Here is a 24,376-nt window from a genome sequence, read left to right as displayed (position 1 = left end):
TTATTCCAGCTCCGATCTTCTCAGGAGCCTCACTTTCAGATCCTCAAAGAATCTGCAGACACGCCTCCAAAGCTCAGTCTGAGAAGTTGGTTGATGATTTTCTGAAGTAATCAAACCCATTCAGTGGTGTTGAGGTCTGGACTCTGGGGTGATCAGTCCATCGTTCAGCTTCTTTGGTTCCTGTGTCCGTCTCCTTTTCTTAGTGAGGTTCTTCTTGATCAGCTACACATCCGTTCAGACCCACAGCGCTGAGTGGTCTTCTCACAGTGGAAGGATGGACAGAAACACCTGTGGATGTTTTCAGATCTGAAGCAGCTTCATTTTCTCCTATCTCTCAGAGATCAAAGTTTTAAGTGCTGTTTATCTGAGGGTTGCAGTTCTGGGGTCAACCAGGGTCTTCCAGGTGGTTGTTAGGAGACACATTGATTGTGTTTAATGGTCTCTCTCTCTCTCTCTCTCTCTCTCTCTCTCATTCTCTCTCTCTCTCTCTCTCTCTCTCTCTCTTTCACTCTGCAGGTGTGACTCTGATGTGAACGAGTGTGAGAGTGAGCAGTGTGAGAACGGCGGCGTGTGTGTAAACACCTTTGGCTCGTTCTACTGTAACTGCACGGTGGGCTTCGTTGGGCGGTCCTGTTCGGTGCGGCCGGTGCTGGTACCAGATATGCAGGCAGGGCACGCGTACGTGGGGAAGGAGGAGCTGATCGGAATCGCAGTCGTACTCTTCCTCATCCTCACGCTCATCCTTCTCTTTGTCGCCTTCCGCAAGAAGGTAACATCACAGTGGACAGGTTACACCGACACCATTAAATGGGAATTCCACTTTATAAGGAGTTTTTCTCCTATTTTTCTCCTTTTTATAAAATTTCTGCCAAATTAAGTGGTTAAGCTGTAAACAGAGCAGTTCAGAGTGGTTTGGTGTGAAATCCTCTGTTCTAGAGAAACTTACCGTTCAAAACTGTTCACAGTGGTGGTGATAGGAACCAGACATCCACCTCTAAAAGCTCCTCACAGAAATTTCCTATAGTAAATGGTTCTGAATTCACTGCCTGATGACTGAGACGCTGTTTTATGATCGTTTTGAGGTTGTTTGGGCCTTAAACTCCATTCATGGTGGAGGGATACGTGACATGCAGGGCGCTGTGAGGCAAAATAGTCCCCAAAGAAAACTGATTATTCCAGATTTTCCACTGTTTTCCAACCTTCCATCTGAACTCAGGAGACTCGTGGAGGTTCTGGATGGTAAATAAAATGTCTATATCTGTGTTGTAGTCATGGCGACGCCTGGTTCCTCTCACCACCACTGTAAAGACATCTGAACCACTTCAAATTAAACTACCCTGAATGACAGATTCCATGTTAACAAATGAATTTTGGTAAATTTTTGAAACAGTGGTGGAATTTCTCTTTACATAGCTCTCATTGTTAAAAACAAATTTTTTGTGATTTTCTTAAGGATATTTATTCTGTTATTATATTATGATTATTAAGCTATTTCTATATTTTTCCTTGTTTTAAGTCATTTTATTTAGTGAAATATTACTTATTTGATATATTATTCATTGAAATAAGCACTAAAGAAGTCTATGCTGTGTATATATGGACAGTAAGTTTCAAAACTAGCCTGTTTTGCATTCATCATGGTTGTGATGTCACAAACGTGGCCACCTTTAGATCTTTAGAAGTGCTTGTGATTGTTTAGTTGATACAATTTGTATATATTATTATTATTTTTATTGTTATTATTTTTAAGGTGTTCCAGAAGAGCTACTCCAGGAACAACCTGTCTCTGGTCCAGGATCCCGCCACGGCCGCCTTGCTGCACAAAGCCAATGGTGGTCACTTCCCGCCCCTGCAGTCCGCCGTGGGAGACCCCATTAACCTGTACACAGAAGGGGGCGGAGTCATAGTGGGACCGCCCCAAGTCCCGGTTCGGCCAATGGCGTACACACCCTGCTTCCCCGGCGATGGGAGCCTGGAGAAGAGGGGTGGGACCAGGAGGGGGGCGGAGCTGACAGAGATGAGCACGTTTCACCCGGCGACGGCGACCATGACGACGGAGTCTCCGCGGATACTGGGCGGCGCCACGCGGAGGGGCGTGGTGGTGTGCAGTGTGGCACCGAACCTGCCGCCATCGTCACCCTGCAGATCGGAGTGCGACTCTCTGCGGAAGAGCCCCTGGGAGGAGGAGGGTGAGGTCACACTCTGATAATACTGGTGTTTATTCAGGGCTGGACGATGTGGGAAAGATGCAGTATCGCTGTACTGGAACATTTTCCCGATACACATCACCGTAGTTTTACATCAGTGACCAAACAAACGCACTGTGATGTCAATTATCACGATAACGATGAAATATCGTCATATCGCCCACCTTTCACTGATATTTAAAGATCAGCATCATTCTGACCAGAATGATTTACATCCACAGAAAATATGATCAGCCAGGATGTTTGTGATTGGTTACACAGCTCATTTGCATATGACACATTTTCTTTATTACATATTTAATATCTTGACTGCAACAGTATTTTATATCATGATAATGATCATCAAATCACATACTGTGCAGTTCCAATGTTAAAGTATTTATGTGCATATATTGCATCTACAGTCCTATGCGAAAGTTTAGGCACCCCTGGTCACACTGAAATATTTTAGAAAACGTTTATGCATAATTTCTGTGATTTACTGAATTTAACATACTGGACAAAAACTAAGAAAAATGTCCCATAATTTTGGCACAGGAGACATTTTACGCTGCTTTGCAATATATAAATTCATAAAATCAATGTTAAATTAAAATAAAGAGTATATATATATATATATAGTCGCAAAACACCTCAGTCAATGATGTGTTGTTGATTAAAAACGTGTTGTTGATTTTTTAAAAATTACTGAAAATCATAATAAAAATAAATTCTATATCCTTTACTTTATATTATATATTCTCAAAATGAGCAGTAACTTTTTTCACAGGCCACACTGTATGTTCCATTTTTCCCCAGTGTATAAATTCATAAAATAAAGGCTAAAAATAACAAATTAACTAATAATAATAATAAAAACTAATAATAATAAAAGTTATTAATGTAGGTAAAGTAGTGATAAAATATGTATATATGTATGTTTCAGTAATCGAAACATTACATATATAAAGCATATACTTATATGAAAACTTTGAAAGTATATCTGTATATCTATCTATCTATCTCTATATCTATATCTATATCTATATCTATATATATATATATATATATATATATATATATATATATATAGTCTCGTTTAAGTTTCTCTTATTCAAAAGTTTATTAAATTCAGTAAATAAACAGTAACTGGGTATTGAAATGTAGGGGGCGTGTTTACTTACTCACATGCAGAAAATCATGAGTCTGGAACTCGAGCAGGGGCGTGCTAACTTTTGCACACGACCGAGCACAAATACACAAATAAACAACTTATAAAAATTTTACTCCGTCATATTTTCTACTAAACCCTCCGCAGAGCAGCAGAGCAGCGCTGCTCCTCCTGTTGGTCCACTGACCCGTTTAAGTTGTGTAATCATCCTGACCGACAGCGTCCGCAGCAGCGTCCGGCTGCGTTTCAGGGTAGATGGCGTGAGATCAGTCCACGTGTTTCTCCTCCCAGAACTCCTGACCTTCTGACTCCTGTCGAATCACCAGCCCGCTTAACGGAAACCCTGTAAAAGTCCGTCGAAGTCCACTGATACTCACCGCTGTGACCATAGAGGTGGACTGACATTCCCTCAGTTAGAGGAGAACTTCAGCGGTTTTTCAGCCTAGTGTCTGTGCACTGCATCTGGACACTCACTTACCATGAACAGCAGCTTTTTGGAGGTCAGAAAACAGCTGAACCGTGTCTTTTGCGCTGGATCGTCTGCCCATTGACGTCCATTATAATAGTCGTTATTTATTTTAATATAAGCACCAGGTAACGTAAAGATATGTCTAACGACTTCACACGAAAGATAGATCAGCTTGCAAACGTGCTAAAGTGTTCATTAATTTCAGGTTTTAAATTAGATGTAAATTAGGAAGAGATACAGACGTGTGCAAAAGTTTAGGCACCCGCAATCAGGCGTTCGCATTACAAGCCTCATTGCTCAAATCAATGTTTTGCTCAGATCTCTCTGACATGATGCCTGGCACTCATTGAAGTCAATCTGTCATTAATATGAATGAACCAGTGACCTGAAACAACCCGTGTGCGCACATCATAATCAATAACGTCACGCGAACGAATCACACGCATCATGAAACTGACCGGCAGAGCCTTCGCTGAGAGGATAATTAGCTCTGATCAGCTCTCGGCTTCATTATTAGAGCCAGACGAAGGAGAAAAGGGTCAGACGTGTTGCTTTTTCAATTTTTTAATGGCTTTAACTTCAGGTTTGGCGCTGCTGCCAAAGGAACACACGCCAGCACAGTGAAGAAAAAAAAGACTTCAGATCTGAGCATTCATGTTGAGGCTACTTGCCCACGAAGTGGAAACATATCCAATTCAGGACCACATATGAAAGGCCTTGTTAGACTGCCTGCCTAAATCTGAGTTAGTGGCACATTCAGATTGATTTTTGATAGCCTGAACAGACAAAAAACACATATATTATATGTGTGGGGTGCCATTTCTTTGGAGGGCCACACAGCCCATCATGTGCTCGCCAGAGGTAGCCTGACTGCCATTAGGTACCGAGATGAGATCCTCAGACCCCTTGTGAGACCATATGCTGGTGCGGTTGGCTCTGGACAGGACAGTGCTAGACCTCATGTGGCTGGAGTGTGTCAGCAGCTCCTGCAAGATGAAGGCATTGAAGCTATGGACTGGCCCGCCCGTTCCCCAGACCTGAATCCGATTGAGCACATCTGGGACATCATGTCTCGCTCCATCCACCAACGCCACGTTGCACCACAGACTGTCCAGGAGTTGGCGGATGCTTTAGTCCAGGTCTGAGAGGAGATCCCTCAGGAGACCATCCGCCACCTCATCAGGAGCATGCCCAGGCGTTGTAGGGAGGTCATACAGGCACATGGAGGCCACACACAATACTGAGCCTCATTTTGACTTGTTTTAAGGACATTACATCAAAGTTGGATCAGCCCGTCGTGTGTTTTTCCACTTTAATTTTGTGTGTGACTCCAAATCCAGGCCTCCATTGGTTAATAAATTTGATTTCCATTGATGATTTTTGTGTGATTTTGTTGTCGGCACATTCAACTTTGTACAGAACAATTATTCAATGAGAATATTTCATTCATTCAGATCTAGGATGTGTTATTTGAGTGTTCCCTTTATTTTTTTGAGCAGTATATATATATATACATATATATATATATATATATATATATATATATATACAAACCGGATTCCAAAAAAGTTGGGACACTAAACAAATTGTGAATAAAAACTGAATGCAATGATGTGGAGATGGCAAATGTCAATATTTTATTCGTAATAGAACATAGATGAAAGATCAAAAGTTTAATCTGAGTAAATGTAACATTTTAAATGAAAAATATGTCGAATCAAAATTTCACAGTGTCAGCAAATCCCAAAAAAGTTGGGACAAGTAGCAATAAGTGGCTGGAAAAAGGAAATTGAGCATATAACGAACAGCTGGAAGACCAATTAACACTAATTAGCTCAATTGACAAAATGATTGGGTATAAAAAGAGCTTCTCAGAGTGTCAGCGTCTCTCAGAAGCCAAGATGGTAAGAGGATCACCAATTCCACCATTGTTGCGCAGAAAGATAGTGCAGCAATACCAGAATGGTGTTACCCAGCGTAAAATAGCAAAGACTTTTAAGTTATCATCATCAACCGTGCATAACATCATCAAAAGATTCAGAGAATCTGGAACAATCGCTGTGCGTAAGGGTCAAGGCCGTAAAACTCTACTGGATGCTCGTGATCTCCGGGCCCTTAAACGTCACTACACCTCAAACAGGAATGCCACTGTCAAGGAAATAACAGAATGGGCTCAGGAATACTTCCAGAAAGCATTGTCAGTGAACACAACCCACCGTGCCATCTGCCATTGCCAGCTGAAACTCTACAGTGCAAAGAGGAAGCCATTTCTAAGCAAGCTCCACAAGCTCAGACGTTTGCACAGGGCCAGGGATCATTTAAAATGGAGTGTGGCAAAATGGAAGTTCTGTGGTCAGATGCGTCACGATTTGAAGTTCTTTATGGAACACTGGGACGCCATGTCATCCGGACCACAGAGGACAAGGATAACCCAAGTTGTTATCAACGCTCCGTTCAGAATCCTGCATCACTGATGGTATGGGGTTGCATGAGTGCTTGTGGCATGGGCAGCTTGCATGTCTGGAAAGGCACCATTAATGCAGAGAACTATGTTCAGGTTCTAGAACAACATATGCTCCCTCTAGACGTCATCTCTTTCAGGGAAGACCCTGCATTTTTCAACAAGATAATGCCAGACCACATTCTGCAGCAATCACAGCATCATGGCTACGTAGGAGAAGGATCCAGGTACTGAAATGGCCAGCCTGCAGTCCAGATCTTTCACCTATAGAGAACATTTGGCGCATCATAAAGAGGAAGGTGCGAAAAAGAAGGCCCAAGACGATTGAACAGTTAGAGGCCTGTATTAGACTTGAATGGGAGAGCATTCCTATTTCTAAACTTGAGAAACTGGCCTCCTCTGTCCCCAGACGTCTGTTGAGTGTTGTAAGAAGAAGGGGGGATGCCACACAGTGGTGAAAATGGCCTTGTCCCAACTTTTTTGGGATTTGTTGACGCCATGAAATTTTGAAACAACATATTTTTCCCTTAAATTGATACATTCTCTCAGTTTAAACTTTTGATCTGTGATTTGTGTTTTATTCTGAATAAAATATTGACATTTGCCATCTCCACATCATTGCATTCAGTTTTTATTCACAATTTGTTTAGTGTCCCAACTTTTTTGGAATCCGGTTTGTATATAACACAAATTAATTCATTTCTAAAATTGTTTGGAAATACAGAAATAAATGAGCGAAGTATATACATGTGAGCAGAAACTGACCAGTTGTCCGCTGCCTAATTCGCCCACTGTCGAGCGTAAAATGGTGATGCAGTTTCTAATTATTGACCTATTCATTAACTTATCTATTTATTTATGTTCCATAACTTTTGTTTTATGTTCTTTATTCCCCCCAGTCTGTTAAATTCAGCACATAAACAGTGGCGGTGTGTAGAGGTTGTATTCGCTTGTTTGACCAGGGGTGCTGTGACATTTGCGCACAGCTGTGATGGTGAGAACTGAGAGGACGTCTTTCTGCTAATAAACCATCTCTCATCAGTGTTTATCTCTCAGTCTAGCCGCTCTGATTGCTGCCATTGTTGAAGGAAGTCTGCTGACAACACGCCCCCGTTTCAGCACTGCCTTCAGCCGAACTGCCCGCAACAGCCTCGGCTCACCTCACAGGGCGTTTGTGATTGCTTTGTGGTTGCTTGGGTGTTGCTAGAGTGTTGCTATGTGGTTCCTAGGGTGTTGCTAGGTGGTTGCTATGGTATCCATTGTGGTTGCTTGGGTGTTGGTATGGGATCCCAGGTTCCCAGGTTCCTATGTTATCTCATATAATTGGTAGGATGTTGCTAGGTAGCATCGCAGTTGGTTGCTAAGCAGTCGCTGTGGTATCCTAATGGAAAAGTCAACTTCAGCCTTGTTAGAAAGGATTTATATGAATCACCGTTAGTCAGGAGGACACAGGATGCAGAAAGATGGTGCATTGTAGAGCCCTCATGTCCAGCTTCATCCCAGCCTAGGCAATATGACAATTCTGGCAAACAGGCTTTCTGCAATGCAGTAAGTGCAGTGAAGTAAGTCCATTCAAAAACTGTTTCGAATGTAGAGCTGAGACCAGAGTCAGCATTTGCATTGATGATTAACCCTCTGGAGAATTTCCTTGATTTGTGCATATATTATAAAATTTGCCTTTAAGACAGACAGATAGATCCTTTATTGATCCTGAAGGAAATCTAGAGGAATCTACAGGCCTACACACAATTAGAAACATACAAATATTTGGAATAAGGTCTATAACCTGAGATGAAAAAGGCAGTGCAATAATGACTGCAGCCTCTTTAGAAAGGAGTTATACGAATCGCTGTTAGCTTAGCGCTAACGACTAAAGCTAGTATTATCAGTAAGGTGTTCTTTTTCCTCGTGTTTTGGCCGAGTTTTGACACTTATGGCTTGAGCTCAAGACCCAACTCACTGTTTTAACTGGACTATTGAGAGTTTTGTGGACAAATGAAAGATAACCTTTTACTACAACCAACTTCTGTTTCATAAAGAAACCACAAACATCAAAGCCCTGTGTTTGCTCAAGGTTCAGTGTTAGGGACCGTCTCAAAATTACCGCAAGACAAAAAATCGGTGTGAACTCTGTGGGATCGAAAAAGTAACAAGATTTTTACTATGTTTTGACCTTTGACCTTTCTGTGTGTAGGTAAAGTGGACATGCTGGAAGAGGTCACTTGTTTTTCGGGTAGCAATAAAGGCAGCAACTCTGAGGTCCAGTCACTGAGCTCCTTTCAGTCTGATTCCTGCGACGACAATGGTAAGCCCCGCCCACTTATGCATCGCCGCCAGGGAAGAGTGTGTACATAGAGATACTGTGTGTGTGTGTGTGTGTGTGTGTGTGTGTGTGTGTGTGTGTGTGTGTGTGTGTGTGTTTAGTAGCCTTGGTTTTGTTCACTGACTGGTCAGTGCCGGTTTTCAAATTGGTTTTACAGGAAAATAATATTGTTGGTTTGTAAAATATCGTTGGAGGCCACGTTTATCCCTAAAAGTCTTGCTTACTAAGCTACTAATTTGGCGGAGGTCTCATTCAAAACTGGACGAATTCTGTCTAAAAGTTACGTACAGAACTGATGCGCAAACCTTAAAGTATAGTTTATTGGCACCAAAGATATAATAATACAAAATACACACTTAAATATGCAGGCAAAACTACGCAGGAAATGGGTGCAGCTATTAGAAGTGGGTTTGATTACATATGCTGTTTGACTACAAACTAATGGAGTTCTTCAATGGCATGAGGGCTTTGGATCCCCTGGCAATTTAAGGGGTAAATTAGAGCAAAAGACATGGGCCAGTTTCAAAACTGGCTTTAATGAGCCCTTGTCCATTTGACCTCATTATTGTCCTTCTTGCCTTTCAAAAGGATATACCATGCTCAAGTGACACTTATCAGATGAGGCCTCTGGGACAACCCTAGTGTCAAATTTGGCAGCAGAACTCGCCTAGAAACAGAGCAACATGACGCATTTACCTTTTCACAGCCAAAAAAGACAAACAGAAGACGAAGCTGTTTATAAGCCCAAACAGGCTTAACGTGCTTAGTGTTAAAATGCTTAATACTTCAAAACTGTAACAGTTTACAGTTGCCCAGCCTAGGCTTGCCTAAGTATGACAATTCTGGCAAACAGGCTTTCTGCAATGCAGTAAGTGCAGTAAAGTAAGTCCATTCAAAAACTGTTTCGAATGTAGAGCTGAGATCAGAGTCAGCATTTGCATTGATGATTAACCCTCTGGAGAATTTCCTTGATTTGTGCATATATTATAAAATTTGCCTTTAAGACAGACAGATAGATCCTTTATTGATCCTGAAGGAAATCTAGAGGAATCTACAGGCCTATACACAAATAGAAACATACAAAAATTTGGAATAAGGTCTATAACCTGAGATGAAAAGGCAGTGCAATAATGACTGCAGACCCCGAGGCACAGGTGATGGCATATAATGACAATACTAAATAACTAAAGCCTCTTGTATACGTCTTTATACCCATATATATAAAAAACTCTCAGAACATAGCTCTCTATAATGAGGTCCTTTGACCTTGAGAACTGTAAACAGATAATCCAGCCTTAAAGTTAAAAAACTGAAGTAATTTTTAATATTTCTTGCAAAAAAATAGCTAAACTCCTGTGGACAAATTATTTTGGTGTTCAAAAGTTTGCAAAAGTGGTGGAATATTTAAACAAAATTGTAGATAAATGTTCCCCTTTCCACACAATTTCATGTCTGTGTCCAAGACGACTGAATGAAGTATGAAGGGTTTCCGACGTGATGGTCAGAAATGAGTGATTTCCTGAGTGTCCATTGGTCAGTTTCACACAGTTTGTAGTCAGACACACGAATCCACCAGGTGCACACGGTGAGAGGCAGACGATGTGTATCTCAGCCCCTCTTCACAGACTCATAACTCCAGATGTGAGTCACATACGATCTCGTGATAAGATGGAATGGAAAGGGCAGCTCTACAGATTTACGAAGTGTTTGAACCGGATTTCTGAGCTGGATCATCACAAAGATACAGAGAGAACAGAAATACAGAGAAATAAGTTTGTCAAGGTATGTCAGGGTGGCTGTTAGCCGCCTGAAGCTCAGTAGAAGCTGGACGATGCAGCAGGGGTTGAGGTAATATATTTATTTTATATTTCAAAACAAATTCATTTGCAAAAGTTTGGGCACCGCACTTAACAAATCCCCAATGTGCAACTTATTGTTTATTTTTGAACAAATTATATTTGATACCTTTTTTACACAAATAAAAGCAAATAATATGAAATTGTCATAACATGTCATATTTACGTTTGTCCCCTTTAAAAAATGAACAAAAACCTGTAATTTGATTAGGATTGTTAAAAATTTTGCTGTTGGAACAAAACCTCTCTAAAAAGGTAACCTTACAGGTAGATAAAAAATCTTTTCCAAGTAATTTTGGACCATTTCTGTTGGTCCATTCATCATGAAATTTTGACACATCATTAAGGGCAACGGGCATTTTCAAATTATGTCAAAAAATGAGAAACAGCAAAAATGGAGACATGAGGTTTTGTCCCGCAGCAATATGTTTGAGCAGATGCGATGCAAATAGCGCTATTCTGCACTTTGCAGTCTGCGTTGTGTCTTTTTGTAGTAACATATCAAGAGAAATGTGCTATTAGCCTAATGATGTCCAGTCTGGGAGCAGCACAGCGTTTTCAGCCACGTCGTTTTCCAAATTCTGTATTCAGAGCTGGACTGTTGCTAATTCATTAGACAAAATTACATCATTCATTTTAAACATAGACGTCAAATGTGAACCCAACACAAGCAGGGACTGTGTGTGTGTGTGTGTGTGTGTGTGTGTGTGTGTGTGTGTGTGTGTGTGTGTGTGTGTGTGCGTACGAGTGTGTTTATAGGTGTGCTTTTTTTTTCACACTTCACCATTATTTTCAGGTATACTCAGAATGTTTGATTCTCATTATAAGAGGTGTGCGTAAAAACATCATAATCAGCATTTTTCCACAGCACTTTGGGAATGATGACATGCCTGCCTTCCATTTATCACAGCTTAGGTTCATCATCAGCCAATCAGGACACAGAAGCTTTCGCAGTGGACCAATGGGAGCTGAGATCAAGCTGAATTTACATTGTGACTGAGTTGTGATGTTTTTTCATGCTGGTGCGTTGGAATAGTCCTGTGTCATCGTCAGAGCTTTGGGTGTGTGTGGATGTGTGTGTGGGTGTGTGTGGGTGTGTGTGGGTGTGTGTATGTGTGTGGGTGTGTGAGTGTACGTTTCTGACCGGTCTTCATTGCTTTCTCTCTCCAAGCTTCCATAGTGACGGTCATTCGATTGGTCAATGACGCAGTCGACACAATCGAAAATGAAGGTACTCACCACCACCTGTTGGATTACTGACCAATTCCACCCTCCCACACTTTACACACTGCTCTTCTTTCACACTCACACTCACACATACACACACACACGTACACATACACACACACTCAGACTCACGCACACACATACACACACACATGTACACCTACACACACACTCAGACTCACACACACACACACACACACACACACACACACACACACACACATGTACACATGTGGGAGTTTATATGTGTGTGTGTGTGTGTGTGTGTGTGTGTGTGTGTGTGTGTGTGTGTGTGCGTGCGTGTTTTAGTCATTGGGATTAATGTCTGCTCTGTCCAGTTCTGCCTGGAACGTCTGAAAACACCTACTTTGTGCTTCCACTAACTGGCCACTTTCTTAGAAACACCCACCTTGTACTTCCACTCACTGGCCACTTAATTAGAAACACCTACCAAGGTGGACCTGCAAGGGAGAGGTTTCTAATACAGTGGCCAGTGGTCAGTGGATGGTCAGCGTAGCTCCTAGCAGGAAGACAGAACTTTTTTCTGTTTGTGCCAATTCCTTTTCAAGCATAACAATCAAAGCTCTATAATGTGCAGTGCTGCAGCTTGCAATTTCCGAGCGTTAGTTGAGATTAATTTGGGTGTCAAACTGAATTATGAGCGCTGTAGGGATTGAGCGCTGCACAGTCTGGGCTTAATCTGTGTGAGGAAAAACCGAGCCAATTTCATGGTGTCTAAACCGGAGATCATCAGCGCTGACGAAACAGTAAAAGGAGAAGCGACTCCAGTTGGAGCCTCGGTAGGAAAGAAAAGCATCAGCTGACACGTTATTTATTTATCCGTGTGAGGAGCTGATCTGATTCAGCTTTTCTTAGTTGACCCAGACAGTGACGTAGTGTTACACTGCACTCGCAGCACTGCAACCACCAGTTTTTCAAACTTTCACTATAACTGTGCGTGAGATGTAAACAGAGAGATTCAGAGAGGTTTGATTGAAATGGTTCAGATGTTTTTAGAGTGGTGGTGATAGGAACCAGGGGTCACCATGACAACAACACAAATATAGACATTGGATTTCCCATCCAGAACCAGCAGTGAAACTACACAGGTCTTCTGGGTTTATATGGAATGTTGATGATGGAAAATAGTGGAAAATCTGAATTCGTAAGTTTTCTTTCGGGACTATTTTACCTCACAACTACCTCCATGTTATGTATCCCTCCACCATGAATGGACCTTAAGGCCAAAATCTTCTCAAAACTATCATAAAACAGTGTCTCAGTCAACAGGCAGTGAATTCATAACCATTCCATGTAGTAACTTTATGTGAGGAGCTTTTAGAGGTTGATATCTGGTTCCTATCACCACCACTGTGAATAATTCAGACAACTCTGAATTATTTGCACTGAAATTTGGAAAAAATGATAGAATTTTGAATCTTGCGCACAGCACAGCTATGAAATCGCACAACGTTGCACAATGTTTACAGTCAGTAGGGATGTAAATATTGCTGCTACTGTTTAAAAGTTTGGAATATAAATATGGTGCAAAAACGTTGCACCTTCATTTTTGGCATAATTTGAAAACTCTGGTTACTCTTTGATTTGCGTTAAAACTTTAATGACGAATGGACCAACAGAAATGGTCCAAAATATCTTGAAAAATAATCTGATTACATTAACTTCCATTAAAAGTTGAGGATGTTTTTCCTTCTACTGCAAAGTTACCATTTTGGAGATTTTGTTTTTTTTTTTTCCCGACAGCGATGTATCAATTTTAGTGCTGTCACAAAGTTGCCGTGTAAATGCAGTGAATCAGTAATGCTACAATTTTTTTAACGCTAATAATTTTTCTTCCTAGTTCGGCGCCTCCGTAGTAGTGCAGGTTGAAGCCTGAAAGAACCTGTGATGGTAGCTCTCTCGTTCAAATACAGCTTTTAAACTGCTTTAATAGCAATTCTTTCCACACTGCCTTTGCAAATCACATGATTTTCATAATAAGATTTGATTGAAATAATGTTATTTATTAATTGAAAGTGGCAAAGGCATTCTGATGAAGCTTAATTTGTCCACCCATACAGATTTAACACAGTGCATTGCATGTAAAATGGAACAAACTAAAATCTTATCTACTATAGAAAAAACTATTGAGCAAATAAGACAATAAATAATGCAATGAATTATTGTAACAGAACAGATACATTTATAAAATGATTTTAATATGCTAACCCTGTTAGAACACATAATAACCAGTGTGAAGCTTTGGAAACGTTATGTTGTCATCAGCAGTACCAAAACGCCTGAGAATCGTTGCGAATTCTAGGATGAAAAACAAAGCACAAAGCTGAAAGGACTGAAGGTTGGTTGTAAATAAATATTCCAAGAAGAGCACTTGTTTTCCATTATCTGCACTTCCAGGCTGCAGTGTATCCGAAGGCTGTTTATCCGTTTATGGTTCTGTTTAATAAAATCGTTTATGGCTCTACAGTGTCTAGTCTAAAATCTCGACACATATCAGTACCTCAGAGTTCCAGAGACACGTAAGGCTCTCAGTGCAGGTGAATACAGGTTCTGTGGTACACTGTTAGAGTGCAAGTCTGTGTTTAAGGCTGATGCGTCATGTTTATTTGCTAAGGTCAGAGGGGTCAAATGGGCCATAATCTCTGAGGAAAGGACCCTCACGTACACACAAACTAGCCTGCTTTGATTAGGGTTTGCACGACTTCAGATTTTTAAAAAATTGACTCATGAGGAAAGTCAAGTCGACGTCAAATGATCATCGACGTCATGAAATAAAACCACAGAAGGGAATGCTTTGCAACAAGCGACTTTAAAAACCCAACTGTGATGTAGCCAAACTCCACAGTAGAGGATGACTTCCTTTTTCCAACGAGCCTTCAGGGAACCTGGAGATATGAACCCTGAAATTTTGTTAATTTGTATCCAACTTAGGCGCACCCTAGGCGAGATGCCCACCTGCCCCGGAGGTTCGGAGAGCCTGAGGAATTTAGAGCGCTGGTACTCAGCAAAAATAAGAATAAATGATTTCAAATTTGTAGGATTATATGCCCCCTCTCCAACCAACCAGAACTTCTTTATTGTAGTCTTCAGGAAACTGGAGATGATAACATCCAATAACTAATATTTGAATCACTGTACATCAATGCTAAAATGAAGCCAAACTCCACAGGTCAGTAGTGTGCGACATGCCCCTTTCCAAAGAGGATCGCATTGCTAGTCTTCAGAAAACCAGAGATACGGACCCTGAAATTACCAAGCTCCTCACCTGTTGTCTTCTCTACAGTGACCCTATTGTTAGTGTCATAATCACGTGATCAGTGACTCGACATTATGCTTAAAATATCATGACTGAGCGGTAAAGTCAACAAATCATTTAGTTGACTAGTCTGTGGAAGCCCTATTGCAGATAAGCTAAATATTAGATAGCTAGCTGTAGTGGCAGATCTTGAGTATTAGAACTAGGTCTTCATTTGGGCCATTAAATATCAAGCCTCAGTCAAAAGCAAGAAAAATGGTGATTGGGTTTTTGTATAAAACATCATGGTGATTCACAGATGAAGCAGATAACGTTGGACATATTAGATGGTATTTAAACAGTCAGTTGTCATAATGGATGTGTTGGAAGCAGGAGACATGGGCAGGCATGTAGACTTGAGCAACTTCGGTGAGGGCTGAATCGTTATAGTCAGAAAACTTGGTCAGAGCATCTCCAAAATTTCAAGGCTTGTGAGGACATTGGTCAGCTGTATTGAGTACCTACTGACAGTGGACCGAAGAGGGACAAACCTTGAATCAAAGAGCCCAAGGCTCATCGATGTTGTCTTGTAGGAACTGACAGAAGGGCTGCTGTGGCACAATTCACAGAAATTTTTGTGATGGTTATGGGGGCAATATATTAGAACAGGCTCCTGCTGTGTATGGGGCTGCCCAGCTACAGATCAGTGAGAGTACCCATGCTGACCCTTGTCCACCTACAATGGGCACACGAGCATCAGAACTGGACCTTGGTATGATAGATCACCTTGTCTGATGAGTCCGGCTTTCTTTTACATCATGAACATGAACAGCTAGGTACAGGTGCTGTGTTCACCTGGGGAGGTGGTGGACCAGGATGCACTGTGGGATGAAGACAAGCCGGTGGAGGGAGTGTGATGCTATGGGTGATGTTCTGCTGGAAAACCCTGGGTCAGCGCATTCATATGGGCATCAATTTGACAAACACCTATGTAAGCATCGTTCCAGATCAAGTACGATCAGGATGAAGAAGAGTTCAAGGTGTTGCCCTGGCCTCTAAATTCCCCAGATCTCAACCTGATCAAGCACTTGTGGGATGTGCTGGATTAACAAGTCTGATCTGTGGACGCTCCAACTCACAACTGATAACTCACATCTAACACACATATAACAACACACACAGAACACACATATAACAACACACACAGAACACCTTCAGAGGTCTTGTAGAGTCCGTGCCTCAGCAGGTCAGAGCTGTTTTGACCAACAGCATATTAGACAGGTGGTCATAATGTTTTGGTTCGTGTGTATGTTTGTATAGAGAGTCAAAAAAGTGAGATTTCATAAATAGTATTATAATCGATAGTGACGTTCTTAAAGACAACTCAAACCTGAACTAAAACATTGAGTTGTGTCTTAAACACACATTCATACACAGTCTTGTTTCTGTGAGTTGTGAGGACTTTGCATAGACTTTCATTTGCTTTTCTGAGACTTACCCAAACCTTAACCATAACTAACTAGCCCAACACTAAGCCTAACCCTGATCCTAACCCTAACCTTACCCTCACCTTTAAATTTAATGATTTACATTATGGGGACCAGCTTGAGGCAGGAAGGTCCCCATAACATAGTGTATAAACAGATTTTGGTTCCCACAATGTGGCATAAACCTGGTTCACACAAAAACACAAGCCACACATACACAACACACACACATACACACACACACACACACATAGACTCCCATTCATCTTCCTGAGACTTTTCCCAGCTTGTGGTCCCCACAAGGAAGAACCCACAACATACTGCATGAACAAGTTTTGGCGTTTTGGCTCCCACAATGTGGCATAAACCTGCTCTACACACACACACACACACACACACACACACACACATATATATATATATATATATATATATATGTGTGTGTGTGTGTGTGTGTGTGTATATACACACGACACATACACAAACAGTCATGCTTCTGTGAATTGTGAGGGCTTTACATAGACTTCCATTCAGTCTTCTGAGACTTACCCCAGCTTACATACAAAGTGAAGGAAGCAGTTTTAGTCCCTACAATGTGGCATAAACCTTTTCCACAAACACACATATATATACACCACACACACACACACACACACTCAGTGCTGAGTAGTGCAGTAGATATTGCGCTGATCCACAGCTCTGTTTGTCTCCTCTGACTGCCAGTTTCCGTTATGGACCAAGGTCAGACCTACAGCCGAGGTGAATCTCTCTCTCTCTCTCTTTCTCTCTCTCTCTCTTTCTTCTTCCCTCTGTATTGCTGACAGAATGTGGTGCTGCATTCTGGGAAATGTCACATCATCCAGCAGGCAGATGCTCTTTGTTCACCCCCCAACACTCACACAGTACCTGCTCTGTCTCTCTCTCTTTCTTTTTCTGTCTCTCTCTCTCTTTCTCTTTCTTTGTCTCTCTCTTTCTCTCTCTCTCTCTCTCTCTCTCTCTCTCTTTCTGTCTGTCTCTCTCTCTTTCTCTTTCTTTGTCTCTCTCTTTCTCTCTCTCTCTCTCTCTCTTTCTCTTGCTGACTCCGTGCTTTTCCTGTTGTTTGATTGTTGTTTGATTGTTCTGGATGTTCTCTGACGGTCAGGATTAGTGTGTGCGTCACTGCGCTTCTGTGTTCCACACATTGCTGCATGTCCTGCATTACACTCTATATGTCCAAAAGTATGTGGACACGTCTGAAATGAAGGATGTTAATAGGGAGTTTGTCCTCTTGTGCTGCAGTGACTTTGAGCATTAGTGAGCTCAGGTATTGATGTTGGGTGGTCAGTTCTGGGTCACTCCATCTCATCCCAAAGGTATTGGATGAAGCTCCATCACTCCCACCAATGCTGGGGGGCTTTAGACCCCTCTAGCCCAAGGTTGACATTGGGCCTGTTGACCGGAGGCTCCAGCTGCTCCAGAGCATCCCATTATATTGGTGAATGCTTTTCTATGGAGATTATGCAAGCTGTATATGCACAATTAAAGGGGAATTCCACCCATGTTTCAAATTTTCTGCATAGTTAAAGGGTTAAGGTGTAAACAAATGGGAAGGGATTAGACATCCAAAGCCACCTCACATGGTTATGAATATGCTGCCTGAAATCTGAACATTGTTTTATGATGTAAAATGAATTTTTCTTTATGATAATTTTACTTTTTTAATCCAAAATATATTTTTCTTCCATTTATGATTGAGGGATATATGCAGCGTATTATAAGGCAAAATAGCGCCCCCCCCCAAAATTGAAGCATTTCACATCAACCCACTCTGAATAAATGAATTATGAAGAAATTCTGAAAATTAGGTGGAATTCCCCTGCACACTAGCTGAATTCTAATTAGAAGGGCTGTCTGGATACTTTTGGACATATACTATATACTTTGTTTACTTTTGCTGGAACTTCCCTCTGACCTCATGGCTGCACGTTATTGACCACTGCATGCTTTGTTTTGTTCCCAAACAGCATGTGCATCCTGAGGACCCCCATATGTGTGTGTATGTATGTTGCCCTCGGACCCCCTGGCCTCCATCTCATGACCCTTGCTAACTTTTTGTTTTTGTGTCCGCAGCATACCACTGGGACACTTCGGATTGGCTGCCCAGCACCCGCCTGCCAGACATTGAGGAGGTGCCCACCTATGAGGGCGGAGAAGTGGGCGTGGCCTTGGAGTCTGACTATTACCTGGGCGGCTTCGACATCGATAGCGACTACCCGCCCCCTCAGGAGACGGAGTTTATGTCCCAGGAACAGCTGGCTCCGCCCCTTCCCGCCGAAGACTATGATGACACGTCTGTCAGCCGACCCGTGTCCAGGGAGGCCACGCTCAGGCCCCGCCCACACTTCCACCCCAGCCAGTATCTGCCTCCGCATCAGCTGCCTCTGGGGCCAGGAGGGGAGGTGGAGTTTAGCACTTTTGTGGGCGGAGTCGAGCGTCTGTCAATCAACACATCCTCTTCAGCCTCGGACGACTCCGCCCACTGCGTTTTCACGCATTCGGAGACAGGAGGGAGTCTGGACAGTCTGGACAATGCACAGATGCAGCCACACACGCAACAGACTGAGGTGTGATTTGCAGCGAACTGGACACTCGCTGACCACAGCAAACTGTCTTAGCTGCAAAAGATGGACATACAAGTCTGGAACAGCCTGTAAAGACAGAATGTCAAACAAAACAAGCACACAAACTGACCAATGGAGTGACCGCAAGTCTCTCACAGACAAGGCAGACAGAAAGTTTACCCTTTTTTTGTTTGTTTGTTTTTTTGTAAACCTTGCTCACTGACCACTGAACGCTGCTGCCCAGAGTGCGTGTACCTGTGTGTGCAAGTGTGTGTGTGTGTGTGTGTGTGTGTGTGTGTTCATCATCAGAGGTTAGCGTAAACGGCACAAACATCATCGTCATCTTACTTTGTCAGTTCAAAAATTCCCTAAGGGAAAACTAATAGCACACCTGTGGGATTTGCAATAGTATGTTAGTGAAAAGCTTAGTTTGAAGCTCGTATGACGTTAGCGTATTTTTGCATCTATCAGTTTCAGTAAATAATTCTGCTGCCACTGTTTTTCATTCCTAACAACTCACCCAAACCTGGCTTGTACTCACAGTCAGTTATCTAGAACTTCCAGAAGGACTAGAGTGATTTTTACATGCGTCATAAATCAGAATATGATTGGTTGGTTCCTAGTACTATTTTTTTGGTTTCTAGTTCCTAGTACTATGTAAGTAGCTAGTCTAATTTGTAAGGCCTTCTGTCCGGCTCCTGAAGCCCTAATCAGTGAAAAAGCTGTCTTGATTGGATACATTTTCCATCAAGCAAACCACAATTTAATTATTTTGTTTACAACCAAAGTTTGAAAAATGAAATAAAAGTATTACTACAATACAACCATGATGGTTCTATTACTCACAAATAAATGTTATTTGCCCTAAATGTTATGGTTAGCTATTTCCCCAGAATTCGTTAGGCCTCCGCAGGCTTAGAAGACCTCGCAGGTTCCCTGCCGTCGCATTTAATGTCTCCTTTTTGCCTTAAAAACACAAGAAACAACGGAAAGTTTCGCATCTGCACTTTCCACACAATTTCCTGGCTCTGTTCACGGAGTTATGAGGCAGAAATATTTCAGATATACGATGACAGATGATTCTGTTATTACTGACGGTAACAGATGCAACTGAGGGTCGAACTGAGATTTTTATTCGCTGTGTTTTATTGCTTTGTGTGTGTTTTTCACTCAAATAGCAGAACTTTTCCTGCAAATGCTAAAGGTTCATATTTAGACCACTAAACTGATAGATCTCTCTCTCTCTCTCTCTCTCTCTCTCTGTCTCTCTGTCTCTCTGTCTCTCTGTCTCTCTCTCTCTCTGTCTCTCTCTCTCTCTCTCTGTCTCTCTCTCTCTCTCTCTGACTCTGTCTCTCTCTCGCTCTCTCTGTCTCTCACTCTCTCTGACTCTGTCTCTCTCTCTGTCTCTCTCTCACTCTCTCCTGCAGGGTGAATCATTACTCTGTCTAACTGTTGCCCCACAAATGGCTCTATTGCTCAAACTCCAGGATCATTTAGATGCTGTGTGTGTGTGTGTGTGTGTGTGTGTGTGTATGTGTGTGTAGGGGCAGCGTGACTTTGTGTGTCAGTGCGATATTCAGATATTGTCTAAATTCATCTCGCACTGCTTTTGTTTTATTGTGTTTTGTGTTGTCAGTTTGGGGCAGTAGGTGTGTATCAGAGAGTCATATCAGCACACAGTTCAGAGAGCAGCCGTTTACACACACACTCAAACACACACACACACACACACACACACACACACACTGCTGTTCCGACAGACCAGGACGTTTGAATCTGCCGTCCAAGACTGACAGAGTGAGAGAGGGGGAGAGAGAGAGAGAGAAAGAAAGAGAGAGAGGACTAATAGAAAGCACAATGTTGCTGTCTTAAGAAAGGAACAAAGAAAAAGAACTGAAACCCGTCTAAACTTTCATGTATATACGGGGGAATTCCACCAATTTTCTAAATTTCTCCTTAAGTTAAGATTAGATACAAAATTTGTTCAGAGTGGTTTGGTGTGAAACGCTCTGTTCTAGAGAAACTCACCGCGTGAGAACTGTTCACAGTGGTGGTGATAGGACCCAGACGTCCACCTCTAAAAGCTCCTCACAGAAAGTTCCTACTGGCCTAAAATGTATGTTTCCCAAATATTAATTGTGGAGAGTTACAAGCATCAGTATTTCAGATTTTCCACCATTTTCCCATCATCAACATTTCATATAAACTCAGAAGACTCGTGTAGGTTCTCTGCTGGTTCTGGATGGTAAATAAAATGTCTATATTTGCGTTGCAGTCATGGTGACCCCTAATTCCTATCACCACCTCTGTAAAGGAATCTGAGTCTTTACAATCAACCATTTCACATAAATGATCGTTTATCTCAAGATGTAGAAATTGTTAAGAATTGGAGGAAATCCCCTTCAGTGTAATGAGATTTTATCCCAAGTCATTTTGGACTATTGTTATTTATCCATCCATCATAAAATGCTCACACTTGGTATTTTCCATAAACTTAAAAAACAAGGTATGAAGTTTTCACATGAAAGCAACAAAAAGCAAGTTTGAGAGGGAAATGCCACGTCAGAAAACTGATGGAGAAAGAAAACTGATGCTGTAGTGCCGAAGAGAAAGTAGGAGAAAGCTGTCCAGTCCAATTCTTGGGGAACCTACATTAGCAGTTGAACGTTTGCACACACCTACTCTCCAGTTTTACTTTTTCACTTCTTAGAATAACAATGATGTCATCAGAACTATAAAACTCCAATCAGAAATGGTGTCCTTATGTCAAATAAGGTTGTTTAGACCCCGCCTACCAACAGCACACCTGATTGGCTCAAAGACGTTCCAGTAATCAACTTTTTTACAATTTTCAATTGTAACATTCCGCTAAAATTCGAAGTGAAATCTCCTTGATTGGAAGGCATTCAAAAAATATATTTTTTACATTGAAATTATTTGTTTCAGAAATAAATGTATGTATAAATATCAACCACTGTTTGCAAATAGAAAAAAAATGTATTACATCAAAAATTCAGATATGAATTTTGGAAAGAAACCGCTGTAGGCTTCACTGTTTGACAAATTTAAAGCTTATAAACATAAGCATTTAGATCAGAATATCTTTAATGAAAAATTATGAATCTTTATGAGAAAAAAAAAAGTTCAATTTAAATAACACTCCAATCAGAAATAATCTGCCAAATAAAGTTTACCAACAACACAAATGATTGACTTAAATGCTTTAACGAGGACACATGTTCCACTAATTAACCTTTAAGACGGAAGACATAGTGGTGTGGAAGGTCTACTGAACATAATGCCATTTTCAACATTTTCCAATTGTAAAATTTTGCTACAATTTTAAGTGAAAGCTACTTGATGGAAGTACATTACAAAACAAATGGTTTTCACATTTTTTTTTTTTGTTTTGTTTTGGAAGTAAATGTGTTCATTTTTTCAACATTATCCAATTGTAAACTTTCACAAAAAATTTAAGTGAAAGCTTTTTGATGGAAGTGCATTACAAAAAAAATCACATTTTTTTTTCATTTTGGAAGTAAATTTATAGACTTTTTCAACATTTTCCAATTGTAAAATTTTGCTACAATTTTAAGTGAAAGCTACTTGACAGAAGTTCATTATAAAAAAATAGTGTTCACCTTAATTTTTTGTTTTGGAAGTAAATGTAATTACTTACTTTGTATCTCCCACATTATTTGTTTAATTAATTATTATCTATAGAATTAAACAGTGAAGTAATGTATATGGGGCTATGAAGTGACCAAAAATAGCAAAGATCATTTTGGAAAGAAATTGTTATGTAGGCTTAAACATTCATTTAGACAAAAAATCTTTAAAATGATAAACACATGTTCATTCATTTGGGTCCACACTTTTGGGGTGATTTCTGTCTGTCTGTTCTGTCTGGAGACGTTTGTTTTGCGAGATGTAAGTTTGAATTCTAAGTTGTTTTTGTACAGTGTAAATAGCTATAGGTTGTTCAAATGCAGATTTTGTAGATATCAAATTGTGGTGATTGCAGGGGTTCTGAATTCGGGAAGAGTTGGTCAAAAATCTCTCGCACACACATACTTGAGTATGTGGCCATACTTTGTAACACTCACACATACACACACTCGTCTGGGCTCACCGGCTGTGTGTATCACTGTTTTACGTTGTTTTGTTGCTGTTTTTCATTTTGTTTTTTTGTTTTTTATCTCTGTAGAATAGCTGAGGTTTTTCATCATATCTGCTTCAATTTGTTTTCTTCACCTTTTGCATCGAAGGAAAGAATCAGTCTGGACTTTCTGCTTTCTCGCTGCAGAGAAAATGCTTTTTTTTATTGCTCCCTTGTTTATTTCGTTCTGTCCATCTTGTCAGTATTAAAGTGGCTCTAATCTAAATTGAAGTGTATAAAAATGCCTTTTTTTAACTGCTGATTTTTGTTTTTTAATCAATGCCGAAATTAAAAATAATCTTGATGAAGTTAAATATGTGTTTTATGTCTGTGTGTGTGTGTGTGTGTATTTCTGTCTCTGTGTGGACCCTTTTGGATGATGAAGCAGGACTGCAGACTTCCTTAAATTCCAAAAACAAACCCTTTACACTACACTCTTAAAAAATATGGTTCTTCCAGGGTTCTCTAGTAAAGAGAATGGTTCTATTTAGAAACATGAGTTCTGTATAGAAGCATTTTATGCTTAAACAGTTCTTTGCATGGTGAAATTGTTCTTCAGATTGATGGAGAATGTGTTGTCCATGGTTTAACCTAGCAAAAAGGGTTCTGCTATAGTTAAATGCTTTAGATCATAACAATATTAGAGCCCGTTTGGCCATGAATAGCTACATATGTTTGAAAAAAAAAAAAATTATATAATAAATTATTTTATGATTATTAAACATGATTTGAACCATTTACTGACTAGACACTAAAAAGATAGTTCTTCAAGGGTTCTCTAGTATAGAGAATGATTCTGTTAAGAACCATGAACTCTGTATAGAGCCATTCCATGCTTAAATGGTCCTTTGCACAGTGAAATGGTTCTTAAGACTGAAGGAGAATGTGTCGTATATGGTTCTACACAGAATCTTGTTGAAAATGATGGCACAAAGCGTTCTTCTATTGTATACAAGCTTGACATTGCTGTATAGAACCCTTTTCAAAAAGGTTCTATATAGAACCATACACAACACATTCTCCATCAATCTGAAGAACTAATTCATGATGCAAAGGAAGCAAATGGTTCTTTGAGTGTTCATGGTTCTAAATAGAACATTTGCCTTCACTAAAGAACCCTTGAAGAACCATCTTTTTTGAAAGTGTACTGGTGAAATGTTTAAAATCTCATATATTAATCA

The 24,376-nt window shown here is 40.7% G+C and overlaps 1 protein-coding gene across 4 annotated transcripts in view; it reads left to right on the top strand.

The window, feature by feature from the left end:
• The window catches only part of fat3a (FAT atypical cadherin 3a), a 228,981-nt gene extending 205,472 nt beyond the window's left edge, over positions 1 to 23,509 (top strand). For 2 of the 4 annotated variants that reach the window (XM_037546774.1, XM_037546773.1), the window contains 6 exons: positions 517 to 769; positions 1,751 to 2,189; positions 8,482 to 8,592; positions 11,638 to 11,697; positions 17,160 to 17,195; positions 18,546 to 23,509. In XM_037546774.1, coding sequence (XP_037402671.1) covers positions 517 to 769; positions 1,751 to 2,189; positions 8,482 to 8,592; positions 11,638 to 11,697; positions 17,160 to 17,195; positions 18,546 to 19,045 — 1,399 coding nt within the window. In that variant the 3' untranslated portion in view covers positions 19,046 to 23,509. The remainder of the gene's footprint in view (positions 1 to 516; positions 770 to 1,750; positions 2,190 to 8,481; positions 8,593 to 11,637; positions 11,698 to 17,159; positions 17,196 to 18,545) is intronic. The other 2 variants (XM_037546775.1, XM_037546776.1) reach the window with 1 other exon arrangement.
• Positions 23,510 to 24,376: the final 867 nt, after the last annotated feature.

This window comes from Pygocentrus nattereri, chromosome 17, assembly GCF_015220715.1.
Source record: "Pygocentrus nattereri isolate fPygNat1 chromosome 17, fPygNat1.pri, whole genome shotgun sequence".
In the NCBI taxonomy this organism is placed as follows: Eukaryota; Metazoa; Chordata; class Actinopteri; order Characiformes; family Serrasalmidae; genus Pygocentrus; species Pygocentrus nattereri.
This window is presented reverse-complemented; position numbering and strand designations above follow the sequence as displayed.